The sequence below is a fragment of the Cucurbita pepo genome, chromosome LG02, assembly GCF_002806865.2.
Source record: "Cucurbita pepo subsp. pepo cultivar mu-cu-16 chromosome LG02, ASM280686v2, whole genome shotgun sequence".
In the NCBI taxonomy this organism is placed as follows: Eukaryota; Viridiplantae; Streptophyta; class Magnoliopsida; order Cucurbitales; family Cucurbitaceae; genus Cucurbita; species Cucurbita pepo.
The window spans coordinates 10,838,620-10,852,654 of record NC_036639.1 but is presented as its reverse complement, the minus strand read 5'-3'; the positions used below and the strand labels follow the sequence as shown (position 1 = coordinate 10,852,654).

Here is a 14,035-nt window from a genome sequence, read left to right as displayed (position 1 = left end):
ATTAGTCTCTAAACCCTCAACCTTAAACTCTAAATTAGCCTGTAAATCCTAAATCCTAAATCCTAAACCCTAAACCCTAAATTAGTCTCTAAACCCTAAACCCTAAATTATTCCATAAACTCTAAACCTTAAATTAGTCCGTAAACCCTAAATCAGTCCGTAAACCCTAAACTTTAAACTCTAAATTAGTTCGTAAATCCTAAGCCCTAAACCCTAAACTCTACCTCCACTACGAAAGAGCGTCGAGAGATTCATCTTCCTCTTTCTTTTTTCCCTATTAGAATAATACTAAACAGACACGTTATTCTGACCCATTAGACTTCGAAATTCAAATTTTAGAGATAAAACATGGAAAGTAAAGAAAAATAAGTTTTAAAAAAGTAAAATAAAAAAGAAATTGTGTGTTAGGAAAAAATTCATTGCATGCATTATGGTGTGTCCCATATGCGATGGGAAGAGTTTATGGTTTTTGGGGAACGCACTTAGAATTGTTTTTGGAATGAGTTGGTTGTTTGGGGCCCATTTACAAATCCCACATTTGTGAAGGGCTTCATTGCAAATATAAATAAATAAATAAATAAATAAATAAAAAAGGATCTTTCTCTCTGTTACCAAACAAAGGTCTTATGATTTTGTTTGGACCAATTTTAATTTGAGAGATCACTTTCATAATCATTTGATGTGTTGTCTAATTCCTATCCCAAACCCTCCGTGGATGCCACCATCTNATTTGATAAATTCTAAATCTTAAATTAGTCGGTAAACCCAAAAGCCTAAATTATTCCATAAACTCTAAACCCTAAATTAGTCGGTAAACCATAAACTTTAAATTATTCCATAAACCATAAACTTTAAATTATTCCATCAACTCTAAATCCTAAATTAGTCTGTATACCCTAAATTATTCGGTAAACCCTAAACCTTAAACTCTAAATTAGTCTGTAAACCCTAAACCTTAAACTCTAAATTAGTCCCTAAATTAGTCGGTAAACCCTAAACCCTAAATTAGTCTCTAAACCCTCAACCTTAAACTCTAAATTAGCCTGTAAATCCTAAATCCTAAATCCTAAACCCTAAACCCTAAATTAGTCTCTAAACCCTAAACCCTAAATTATTCCATAAACTCTAAACCTTAAATTAGTCCGTAAACCCTAAATCAGTCCGTAAACCCTAAACTTTAAACTCTAAATTAGTTCGTAAATCCTAAGCCCTAAACCCTAAACTCTACCTCCACTACGAAAGAGCGTCGAGAGATTCATCTTCCTCTTTCTTTTTTCCCTATTAGAATAATACTAAACAGACACGTTATTCTGACCCATTAGACTTCGAAATTCAAATTTTAGAGATAAAACATGGAAAGTAAAGAAAAATAAGTTTTAAAAAAGTAAAATAAAAAAGAAATTGTGTGTTAGGAAAAAATTCATTGCATGCATTATGGTGTGTCCCATATGCGATGGGAAGAGTTTATGGTTTTTGGGGAACGCACTTAGAATTGTTTTTGGAATGAGTTGGTTGTTTGGGGCCCATTTACAAATCCCACATTTGTGAAGGGCTTCATTGCAAATATAAATAAATAAATAAATAAATAAATAAAAAAGGATCTTTCTCTCTGTTACCAAACAAAGGTCTTATGATTTTGTTTGGACCAATTTTAATTTGAGAGATCACTTTCATAATCATTTGATGTGTTGTCTAATTCCTATCCCAAACCCTCCGTGGATGCCACCATCTCCCCCTTTTATGCTTTTCTTTAATCCCGTTTCCCGATACGAACACTCCAAATCTACTGCTAGCAGATATTCTCCACTTCGACCCGTTACGTATTGTCGTCAGCTTCATGGTTTTAAAACGTGTNCTCTAAATTAGTCTGTAAACTCTAAACCCTAATTATTCCATAAACTCTAAACCCTAAACCTTAAACTCTAAATTAGTCCCTAAATTAGTCGGTAAACCCTAAACCCTAAATTAGTCTCTAAACCCTCAACCTTAAACTCTAAATTAGCCTGTAAATCCTAAATTCTAAATTCTAAATCCTAAACCCTAAATTAGTCTCTAAACCCTAAATCAGTTTGTAAATCCTAAACTTTAAAACTCTAAATTAGTCCATAAATCTTAAACCCTAAACCCTAAATTAGTCGGTAAACTCTAAACTCTAAATTATTCGATAAATTCTAAATCTTAGATTAGTCTGTAAACCCAAAAGCCTAAATTATTCCATAAACTCTAAACCCTAAATTAGTCCGTAAACCCTAAATCAGTCCGTAAACCCTAAACTTTAAACTCTAAATTAGTTCGTAAATCCTAAGCCCTAAACCCTAAACTCTACCTCCACTACGAAAGAGCGTCGAGAGATTCATCTTCCTCTTTCTTTTTTCCCTATTAGAATAATACTAAACAGACACGTTATTCTGACCCATTAGACTTCGAAATTCAAATTTTAGAGATAAAACATGGAAAGTAAAGAAAAATAAGTTTTAAAAAAGTAAAATAAAAAAGAAATTGTGTGTTAGGAAAAAATTCATTGCATGCATTATGGTGTGTCCCATATGCGATGGGAAGAGTTTATGGTTTTTGGGGAACGCACTTAGAATTGTTTTTGGAATGAGTTGGTTGTTTGGGGCCCATTTACAAATCCCACATTTGTGAAGGGCTTCATTGCAAATATAAATAAATAAATAAATAAATAAATAAAAAAGGATCTTTCTCTCTGTTACCAAACAAAGGTCTTATGATTTTGTTTGGACCAATTTTAATTTGAGAGATCACTTTCATAATCATTTGATGTGTTGTCTAATTCCTATCCCAAACCCTCCGTGGATGCCACCATCTCCCCCTTTTATGCTTTTCTTTAATCCCGTTTCCCGATACGAACACTCCAAATCTACTGCTAGCAGATATTCTCCACTTCGACCCGTTACGTATTGTCGTCAGCTTCATGGTTTTAAAACGTGTCTACTAGGGAAAAGTTTCCACAACCTTATAAGAGAATGTTTGCTGAAACCACCACACCTAAATGGTGCGTGAAAGTTCACTGTTTATAATCAAATAAATTACAAGGATATGGAAATAGTCCTATAGGGAAAGATGCTTATGGTAAGGAGGCAAATATCTAGATATTTTCCTATAATAAAATATCAAATATGATAAACTATAATGTTTCGTTCCCACTCCAACTGATGTTGAATCTCACAATAATTGAGGTTACTTACGGAGTATTTCTTAAAATACATGCTCCAGTCATGTACTATTTTTTTATATTTCAAGTATGGGTAAAGCGCCCCTGCACGGATGACGGTTAATGCTGGAATGACCACAAAAGTTAAAATAAGATAGTAGTATGCATTGTTTTCAATTTATGGCTTCGTTTGTAACGTTTTATTTAGATTTCAGCATGTATTGACGTCTCTGATTGAGACAAGAAAATTAGAGGCGTTATAGTTGTCCATATCTTGAACTTCCGTCGAGGTTTGGATCTTCATCCCGACATTTGTTGCATTTTGATCTCTAAACTTTCATATTTGTTCCATTTAGCATCTAAACTTCGTAAATGTCTATTTTAATCTCTAAATTATTTTTAAAAAATAATTCTCTTCTATCAGACTTCGTAATGCTTTAGCCTTCTAACACTGCTTGCAACTACCAGATCAGATGAAGCAGGGGGAATAGTCGGGAATCGGAGCGGGAAGCAGGCATTCAGGCTGTGAGGCAATGAAATTGTTAGCTTTCATTCAGTCAGCTTGGTTCTTGGCTTTGCCATTTCCTCTCTCAAGCACTACTTGAAATGAAAGTTTAATTTTTACCCTTAATTATAACAAATTAATAACATAATTGTGAGTATGCAAAATAATATTAAAATAATTAATGTTTAAAGATTAATTTAAACATTATAAAAATTCGGAGGCTAAAATGGTCATTTTCAAAACTTAAGAACTACAATAGAATGATCCAAAACAAAATAATCTTAAAAAGTTCCAAATTTGAAAAAGAATTTAAATTAATAATTAATTAATTTGACTTTTAAATGGATTATTATATCTAAATACTTTTTTTTTCTGGTTCGATTCTAATAAGATAATTTTTTAAAGAAAAAAAATTATAGAATAATTAAAATTATCTTTGCCACAAATCATGAACTTAAAAATATTTAAAAAAAAATAATAATAATAATATCACATCTAATCTATAAAGAGGCAATATTTGTTAGATATATATTTAGATCCACAGTTCATAATTAATTATTTCAATAATATATTATTCTTATTTTTCAAAAAATAATATATTAATTTCCTTTTCACCTCATTATTATTATTTTTTTTTAACTTAATTTATATCCCAACTAATAATATTATTTTCATACGCGCGCAAATTAATTTAGATTTTAAAAAATATATATATATACACACGTGTAAGAATTAATGTATAATAATTTTTAAATAGAAGACCCGAGTCGCTTAATTTAATTAAAAAATAATAATATAAAGAGTATCCGATACAGACAATAATTGTGGGTCTTTATTAAAAATAAATAAATAATGGGCTAGGTGTCATTTGAGGGAATTAAGGCAAAAAAGAAAAGACCAAAGTTTTTATGTTTTTTTAAGGAACAAAACACTGTGTGTCTGTGGTCCAAAAATATTAAAAATTAAAAAATATAATTATAGAAAAAAAAATATATAATAATAATAATAAAGAAAATATTGAATGGATGATACATAGATTGTGTCTGCCACTTATACTAAGTTAAATGGACAGAAGGCTTAGAATTTTATAAAGTAATTTTGGAAAGCTGCAAATATGGAATAATATTTATTTATTAATATTAATTTTTATTTTTATTTTTATTTATTTATATTTATTTATATATTTATATTTATATGTGGATTGGGAGAAAGGAGGATGGGATAAGGTACCCTTGACATACTTTACAATATCAGAGGCTAAATGCCCTTAAATTTTATCCAAATTATTATTTTTTCACTTTTTTTTTTTTGTTTGTCACGTCGAACTAATCTCGACCATTCAATATTGAACAAAAATCATAGGACTTGTCTTTCATCGAGATCTTTGTCGGGCATTTCATTACTTCTAATTTTTTGTTTTTTTTCGGAACATTATCTATTATATTAAAAATTCAAGGTTATTAGGGTAATATTAAATAATACGTGGTCGACCTCCGAAAGAACTATGTTCAATAAAAAATCTAAATATATGAATAATATTGGATGTTTTTTTTATTGGTAATACTATTAATAAGATATTCTATTTAATGAGTTTGTATAAATATGTAATATCTCTTATAAATCTAGTGATTTAAAAGATTAATATTTTATTTGTTACTCGATTTTAATCTTAAATGGGTTATGAACTTATGATCTAAGGTAAAAGATTTCAAATTTAGATTTAAAATGTAAAAATATTAAAATTTTAATTTTAAAGAAGATATTCAAATTATTCTTTATATAAATAAAATTATTTTTTACATTTATCTATATTTAATTCAATTTACAACTGTTCAAAAATATTTATAATTTTTCTATTTTAAGAATTTATTGAAAACTTTTTATATTCATAAACTTGGTTTGTTTTATGATGGGCTATATTGAACGATCGGCTTTGCTTGCATGAATTGGGCTTCAAGCCCAGTAGCAATAATAAATAATAAATAATGCTCTCACTCAATACCTCTCCCATACTAGGGTGTTCTAACCAACTGAGCTATGAGAGCAAGATGAAAGAAATGACATCAAATAGAAACACGGCAAATGAACAAACACTCAAATCTTGATACCATAGTATAAGTCTTTTCGGTATCATTTTTCATCATTCACGTGGTTCTTAAAAAAATTTATAGAAAGTCATCCAACATAAAATTGTTTCAAACAACTCTAACGAGCTATCAAAAAGAGGTGCACCTTGTTGTTATAGGTATAAATTTTCAATTTTTATAATCCTAGACATCGCTCTCATTTAGATATAATCTCAGTTCATTCATATTCAGTTACTTTATTTGAAGTGTCACAATACTATTTTCGTTTTTTTTTTTTTCATTTTTAATTTAGAATAATGCGAAAAGATATTTCTTTCAAGTTGTTAAATGAGGCGAGAGACCGAGCTTACCTACTTATTTATTGAATAAATATGTAACGGCCCAAGCCCACGGCTAGCAATGGACTTTCCCTCAAGGTTTTTAAAGGTATATTTGGGAGTGAAACTATCTTTGATGAGAAGCACGTTGTTGCTACTCGGTCGTCAGAGCTTGGACGTTGTTCCCCACTGTCCCTTTTTGTTGCCTTGAAGTCGTTGAAGAACAAGGTGGATGAGAACATAAAAGACTGATATCAATTTTCAATCTTTTTCGGTATAGCTCTGCTCCCGAGATCAATAGATAAAAAGGGGAGGGCATGGTATAAAATGGAACTAAATGGATGCTTGCATTAGCGGCCAAGGTGATAGGGGAGAAAGTCGTAGCCACAATTTGGAACATGCATGAAGCAATCGATTTTTCTCGTGAGCGTTAAAAACTTTGAGAGAAAGCTTAAAGAAAACAATATTTATTAGCGGTGGACTCAGACCGTTACAAGTGTTAATACTATATTATAATATTAAAATTTGAATTTAAAAAAAAAAAAAAGTGATGTGGAATATTATATTATATATTTACTTAGGCAAGATATTTTAATTTTTTTTTAATAAAATTTATATTGACAATATCAGCTATATTTTTCTGTACGCGGTGGGCTTCGTCGCCTCATTTCATTGCAGGGTTTTACCAAGATTTTAACAATGTCCGCAGTGACGGCCAGGCTCACAGCTTCCAGTTCTCAGTAACCTCAACAATGGCTTCCGTCTTCTTCCCCATTCCAACCATTCATCGTAGCTTTGAATCCTCAACTCCCATTCCAATCAATCGCTTCTCCCTTTCCCAACCTCGCTCCCTCCTTCCTCTCGATTCCTGCCCCTTCCGTTCCCGCTTTCACTTCTCCCCCACTTCTTCACGTTTCATCCCCCTCGCCTCCACTTCCTCCGATGTCCCTCCAGACGACTCACTCCATTCTTTGGAAGAAGCTCGACTTGCTGTTTCCGAGTATCTTCAACGATTAGGGGTTTCCGAGGAGGAATCCGTGTCCATCGCCTCCAATTCACCTCGGTTCTTGAAGATGCTCGTTGATGGAGTTCGTGAATTGGACGAGACGTCCATGTGGATTTCTTGGAGTAGCGAAGGAGAACGGCCGGTTGGTGATGGCTTTGGGTTTAAGGAAAAGGTGGCGTTGATGGCCAGAGAAAAAGGTGATAATGGAAAGGTTGCTTTCTTGGAGAGCGCTGGTATGAATCTTTCTTCAGCTATGAATGTTGCTCGCTACCTCTCTGGAGAGATGCTTCCATCTCTAATTTACAAGGTAGTAGGACGCTATATTTGTTGTTTAGTAGTATTCTAGAACTAATGCCAGTTTTTCATCAAATAAACGGATTCAAACTGCCTGAGATCTTATTTTACTCGAGTTAGTATCTGATTGATAAGCTCGTGGACGTTGGTTTATTTTTAAATTTTCTCTTTAGGTAAAATATATGAAGGAACTCTTCTTTTCTGGCAGCGGTGATGGAAAATTCATAGGAAAAAGTGCTCGCCGAATGATGACTAACTTATCAATTCCTCCTGATGATGATGTGCAGCAGACTTTATCCTTCTTCGAGAAGGTCTTGTAACATTTTTCAGTTTCCAAGTTGTTAACTTATTTTGGATTTATACATTGTAAGACGTGTTTTTGAATATCATCACAGATTGAAGCCAGGCGTGGAGGCCTAGACATGTTGAGTTCGAATGAAGAATCCTTCCGCCTTTTACTTGAATCATTTCCCCGCATGCTTTTGTTGTCAATACAATCCCATGTGAAACCCATGGTGGAATTTCTTGAAGCCATTGGCATCCCTAAGGAGCGCATGAGAGGCATATTTCTGTCATTTCCACCCATAATTTTCTTCGGTACCGAAGTTCTTAAGTCAAGGATAATGACTTTTGAGAAGGTACTATTGATCAAAAGAAAGAGAAATTTCTTTAATTTTGTTTTGTTAGAGCCTTCTTTCTGTTACTATGGCTTAGAAGGAAGAATAGAATTCAACAACACAGAAAATTAATCCCAACATTTTTTTCGTTCTCTTACGTTTGTGGCACTTGGAATGAATTTTACAATCCTTTTAACTATTACAACATAAGTACTCTTTGTGCCACTGGGAACAGCTTCTTGTAGTCTTCCTTCCCTTCGAATCTTGGCATCCTCCCTTTTTGTAGTTTCATTTTTTTTTTTCATTGAATATAGTTTCTTATCGAAGAAAGAGAGATAACTGAACAGCATGTTGTTATGTTGATATTCTCTCATCACTGATCTTCAATTATCCTGTAGGTTGGCATAGTAGAGATGGAATTTGGTAAACTATTACCTAAATATCCATGGATTACGTCCAATTGCATCCAAGGCAACCTTAAACAAATTGTTTCTTTCTTTGAATTGGAGAAGGTACGCCTTCCGTCTAGTCATTCAATCTTGCTTGTACTAATTAGATTAATTGCATGTTTTAAAATCCTCTCTCAAAAGAATTTGATATACAACTATGCCCGTGAGCGCCATTGGTTAATATTTTGAATTTCATTGCAGCTTCAGCTGATGTGCTAACCATTCTACTTCTCATATGCTTATTTAAGAATTGACTAGTATATCTTTTGCAAGTTGAGTGAAAATAAGTAAAATTGTAAGGAAAAAGCAGAGATTGTAATTGGGCCAAACTGCAACTTTCCTCGGGAAGGCTTCATTTGAGAATCCGTTATTTGGAGACTTTTCTTTGGGAAGGAACTCAAGTGAAAGGTGGATTCCACTGGTAAAAATTGGGCCAACATTTAGTTTCCGATTGAGTTTGGGGTGGTTGGCATTGAAATATAAGGATAAGGAATCATTCTCGTCTTGCAAAACGGCCATGGAAATTTCAGTTTGAGAGAGAGGATTAGTGGAAATTCCACTTCGAGAAAGAAGCTTAATGGAGAAAAGCTACTGTGGCTAAATTTTGAACCACCACCCATGCTTCTTGGTTGGGCACTTCAAACTTCCTATGGTCTCGAACAGGATGGGAGTATTTGTGAGAAATCATAGTTCTCTTTCTGAATGATTTTTGTATTTGTAACGAATCCTTTCAAAGACTTTACCAAGAATATTCTATCTTTTCATTTGGAAAATCTCTTCTATCAAAGAAAGTTGCAATCCCCAGCTCAAAATTTGGGACCTCGATTATTGAAGTACTTTCTTGGACATGTAATCCAAGATGGGCCTCTATCTCTAAGTTGGTCGCCTGTTGCTCCATAAACTCTCTTCCCTTGTACAAATGGATGTATCTGACAATACAAGGGTCTTCTTACGGAAGTTTTTTCTTGAAGAACACTATGAGCAAGGGTGTCTCAAAGAAACGTTTTCAACCTCCTAGTTCAGTTGGCTCTTGATGGTAGCACTCACATTTCTTTGGTCTTCCTCTTCTCTTTGCCTTTGTTGTTTAAGCTATCCCCTCCTATCTTGTCTTCCTTCATTTTTGTGCTGTCCATCCATATCCTTCTTGTTTGCCTTCTATCTCCATCTCCTCTCCCTAGGATTTCATTTTTTTGCCTCCTAGGACTCAACTCCGAGATGAAGTTGTTTGGGAATATGATGAGGTACATTTGCGTGAAAAATCTTAGTGGAATATATGATGTTAGTTGGAACTGGTAGCGCTTGTATGTAATGTTTGATGTTAGTTTGGTCCTGTGTTAGATTTACTGCATATTTTGGGCATTTACCAAGGATTCTTATAGTTCTTCTTTTGGACTTTCACTTTTGGATGTAAATTGTTTGTAGTCTAGGTTTTGGTTGGCCTCTTCTTGCCGTGTAATTGTTTTTTAGTAGGCCTCTTGTTTTCTTTCACTCGGTGAAATCTCAGCCTTCCTGTCACAAAGAATCTATCAACCTTGTTCATTTTGATTCGGTTGGTGAACACCTTCGGTTGTCTTTTGAGGCATTTGTCCTCTGTGCTGAGTCTGCATTGGTGCATTTTTGTAAGAGGACAGTCTAAGACTTGAATCATGTTGTATGGAGCTGTTCTGTCTTTTGGGCTTGTTTGTTTTAGTTATTCAATTGCTTTGGCAAGGAACAAAGTTCGCAGCTCTATGGTAGAGGAAGTTCTTCATAATTTTCCTTTTGTGATAGGGACCAGATTTTATGGTAGGTTTGTAGGCAAAAGGAATAATAGAATTTTAAAGAACTTTTAAGAATTTTGATAGATCGTGAATGTCAAATGTGTTACTCTTGTTTGGAATTTGGCAACAACTTAAATATGTATTTTACATTTTTTTTAATGATTTTTTAATTATTATTATTTAAAATGATGCTTACGCCTCATATTGCTTCAAGGCCTCACCTCATTTTGAGAATATGCCTCAAGGTTCTCTTAAGCCTTTTAATTTAAAACATTGATTTCAGCCCACAACAAGGGCATTCTTTTTTACTTTTTAAGTTATAGTTTACCAGATAGATAGCCCCTGACCGGTACTTGTCTGAAGTTGGGAGACATAACCCGTGTAATCTTATGTTTTCACTTTTTAAAATTTAGAATCTAAAATGGTTGAAACTTGAAACATATTAATTTTACTTTCAAAGTTTCTACTTCTTAAATCAAAATATATAAACTATTTTAAATATGATCCCACAAAAACAGAAATTTACTAGATCAATTTTATTTCATATATTTGCGAACAGTACACATGATGATTTTTTGTTGTTTTTCCCCCCAATTAGCATGGTTTTGTATTAGGCGTCCTTAAGGCTGTTGAAAGTCTGTGTTAATGTAACGAATGTCACCTGTATATATGGGAATTCTTGTTTACGAGATGATATTTCATGACAGGTACCAAATGCAAGCATCACTGATGCAATCAGGAGTTGGCCACTGATTTTAGGAAGCTCCGCTAGTAAATTGGAATTGATGGTGGACAGCTTTGATGAGCTTGGTGTTCGAAGCAAGAAGTTGGGTCAGGTGATTGCCACAAGTCCTCAGTTATTACTCCAGAGACCTCAAGAATTTCTTCAGGTTGGTAACTTCTATTCTTTACGAGTCGTTGTTTCCTGTATTGCAATCAGAGATGATAGATTCATGAATACTTCTATGCTAGTGGCTTTTGTAATTTTTCTTTATTTTTAATTGCTTGGGAGCTTCTGAAATTTATAATTATAATTTGCAAATACAGGTCGTTTCATACTTGGAAGAGATAGGGTTCGATAAAGAAAGTGTTGGCAGGATACTTGCTCGTTGTCCAGAGATATTTGCAACTAGTGTTGAGAAAACACTGAGGAGGAAGCTTGAATTTCTAATCAGTATTGGTGTTTCCAAGACTCATCTACCTCGGGCAATTAGAAAATATCCCGAGCTTCTCGTGTCTGACCCTGACAGAACTTTATTCCCACGGTAATGCTGAGACTTTACTTCTATGTATATATATGTGTATGTGTGTTGATGTGGTTGAATTGGAGTGCATAGCTTCCATGGATGAGGCATCTTATACTAAAGTTAGTTAATTTTATGCAACAAACATGTACACAATGATCAAATTAAAAGATTCTCAAATTAATTTATGAAAACTATATAATTGAAAAGTTAAAATTGTAATTGACGATGATAAATATCAACTTCACCCTCAAATATATTTAGTGTACTTAAAACAGTCACAGGAAAGGAATTGACAATTTGATTAAATGCTACAATCAATAATTAGATCATATATTGTTTTCCTTTTACAAGAAGTAGCAATTATAAAATTCCATCTGGAAATGAGGGGCAAGATAAGAAAGTCATCAACAGAAAGGTGTCACTATATAGTTTGTCTCTAAACATGTATATGCTAAGGGGTAAAAAGGTATATCATTTATGAAAGATTATAAATTGAAGATATAAACTTCCATCTAAATTTACTGTGGTTATAGTTAAAATTGTCATGGATCTTTACACTTCATTATTCTGTTGTATGATGTTCTGGCTTAAATTTTAATAATGATCACAATATTTGCAGTATAAGGTACCTGAGGCAGAGAGGGCTCTCAAAGAGGGATATTGCCTTCATGGTTGGTAGATTCTCTCCTCTACTGGGGTATAGTATAGAGGAAGTATTGAAACCCAAGCTAGATTTCCTTGTAAACGTCATGGAGAAGCCAATAAAGGAAGTGGTTGAGTATCCAAGGTATTTTAGCTATTCATTGGAAAAGAAGATAACTCCAAGGTTCCGGGTGTTAAAGGAGAGGAATATAGAATGCAATCTAAAGGATATGTTGGGTAAAAATGATGAGGAGTTTGCTGTTATGTTTATGGGCGACAAAGGAACGTAATATTATTTAAGTTCTTCACCCACTGAAGTGTAAGAAATTTTGTCTCTAGTCATAAAGTTGTGTAAATAATCTCCTACCTTTTTAGGAAACTATTTGTAGATTATACAGTCAAATGGCCAAGCCAGTTTCAATTTTTGGGTTCTAATAGGGAGGGATCTAGGCTGGATCCATGTGGAACTTATATCGCGTTCGTGTTAATGTTTTCCTTTTCACTACATGCCATGATACCATTTGAAAGTTGAGGATGCGAAAGCTTATTAGCTAGCTCGGAGGTCATCGGTGCGCGCCAGCATACAAACAAAGCAATTCAAGCTTTAGGTATGTTTTAATTCATCACCAACACTATTTCCTCGTTGATTTCGTTTCTAGAACTTATATATATATATGATTTGAGATATCATATTTTCTTTGATGAAGTAAATTTTACAGAATCTATCTAGCCTAGCCCTCGAAAGCTTTATTAGTAGATGGTTAGATTGAGTTACGGCTAGAAAGGCCATGATGCCAGTTCTTTTGAACAAATGGGTACAAATATTTGACCTCTTGCCTTAAGAGGAGGGAGGAGTATATATCAACTATGGTAGCTCAACTTAAATGTTGTGTTATTAATAATTTATTGTTTGTGTTACATGATTCTTTATATATATAATTGCAGCAAGCTTTGGTGAACTACTGGTGAGTGGCATTGTCAGGTTAACGACACGAGAAGAAACAAATCAAGCTTTCGAGTTTTTAACAAGGTAAGTTTTGAGACGGGTCTGATCCATTTGGGTTCACGATTCTCATATTTTTTTCGTATGTCAATTTTGCGTCTAGTAAGTTCATGAGTTCATTAAAGGTCAGTTATGTCGAATAATAGGTCATAGTTTTTATTTTAAGCTTTTATAATTATGAAAATTGATGCATTAAACTTGAATAAGTATTCTTTCAATGGATTTTTGTTGGAAAAATTATTAACAATTACATAGTGTTGGATGATGAAAGATCACATCGGCTAATTAAGGGAATGATCATGAGTTTATAATCAAAGAATACTTTCTCCATTGGTATATAGGGCATTATGAGGAAGCACATAGCAAAGCCATGAGAGTTTTGCTCAAAGTGGACAATATCATACGATTATGGAGAGTCGTGTTCATCTTATGTTAAATGAATTATAAATTATATGCTGGATAAGAAATGGATAGAATAAGAACTAAACCATGGATTATGAGTCTTTTGTACATCTCATAATTATTTTTTCTTAATTTTAAATGGCAATTTAAATAACAATTTATTGAAAAGTTATAATATTAGCTCACATTGTCGTTTTTTACTCTACCTGCTCTAAAAACGACACTGCAAGAATCTGGAAACATTGACCCCAAAACATGGAGCTTTTTTGTTTTGATTTTGTAGTGCACTTTCTTTCTCTCTTCATTAATTAAAGCCTTTCACATTGTAGCCAATTATTGTATCTCGCACTTTATATTTCTTTGCTTCATCATTTTCGTTCTCAGTATTTGTATTGTCTTTTATCAAATCGAACACTTTGAGAAGATTTTGTTCATACGGTTTAACCTTGAGATTAAATCTTTGAAATTGGTAACAACTTCGGAAACGACGGATCTCCACAATGATATGATATTGTCTACTTTGAGCATAAT

General features: G+C 33.2%; 1 protein-coding gene across 1 annotated transcript; it reads left to right on the top strand.

The window, feature by feature from the left end:
• Positions 1-6,736: 6,736 nt before the first annotated feature.
• LOC111786987 (transcription termination factor MTERF2, chloroplastic-like) lies at positions 6,737-12,570 on the top strand. Its single transcript, XM_023667170.1, has 7 exons — positions 6,737-7,397; positions 7,558-7,695; positions 7,780-8,022; positions 8,400-8,513; positions 10,918-11,100; positions 11,258-11,475; positions 12,077-12,570. The coding sequence occupies exons 1-7, from the start codon at positions 6,837-6,839 to the stop codon at positions 12,387-12,389; spliced, it is 1,770 nt and encodes a 589-aa protein (XP_023522938.1). The 5' UTR covers positions 6,737-6,836; the 3' UTR covers positions 12,390-12,570.
• The last annotated feature ends 1,465 nt before the right edge of the window (positions 12,571-14,035 follow it).

Bases quoted from the DNA above. Each gene is read 5' to 3' on its own strand.
- LOC111786987 (XM_023667170.1), top strand. From the start codon at position 6,837: ATGGCTTCCGTCTTCTTCCCCATTCCAACCATTCATCGTAGCTTTGAA. The intron at 8,023-8,399 runs GTACTATTGATC...ATTATCCTGTAG, and splicing joins GGATAATGACTTTTGAGAAG to GTTGGCATAGTAGAGATGGA. The intron at 11,101-11,257 runs GTTGGTAACTTC...TTGCAAATACAG, and splicing joins GACCTCAAGAATTTCTTCAG to GTCGTTTCATACTTGGAAGA.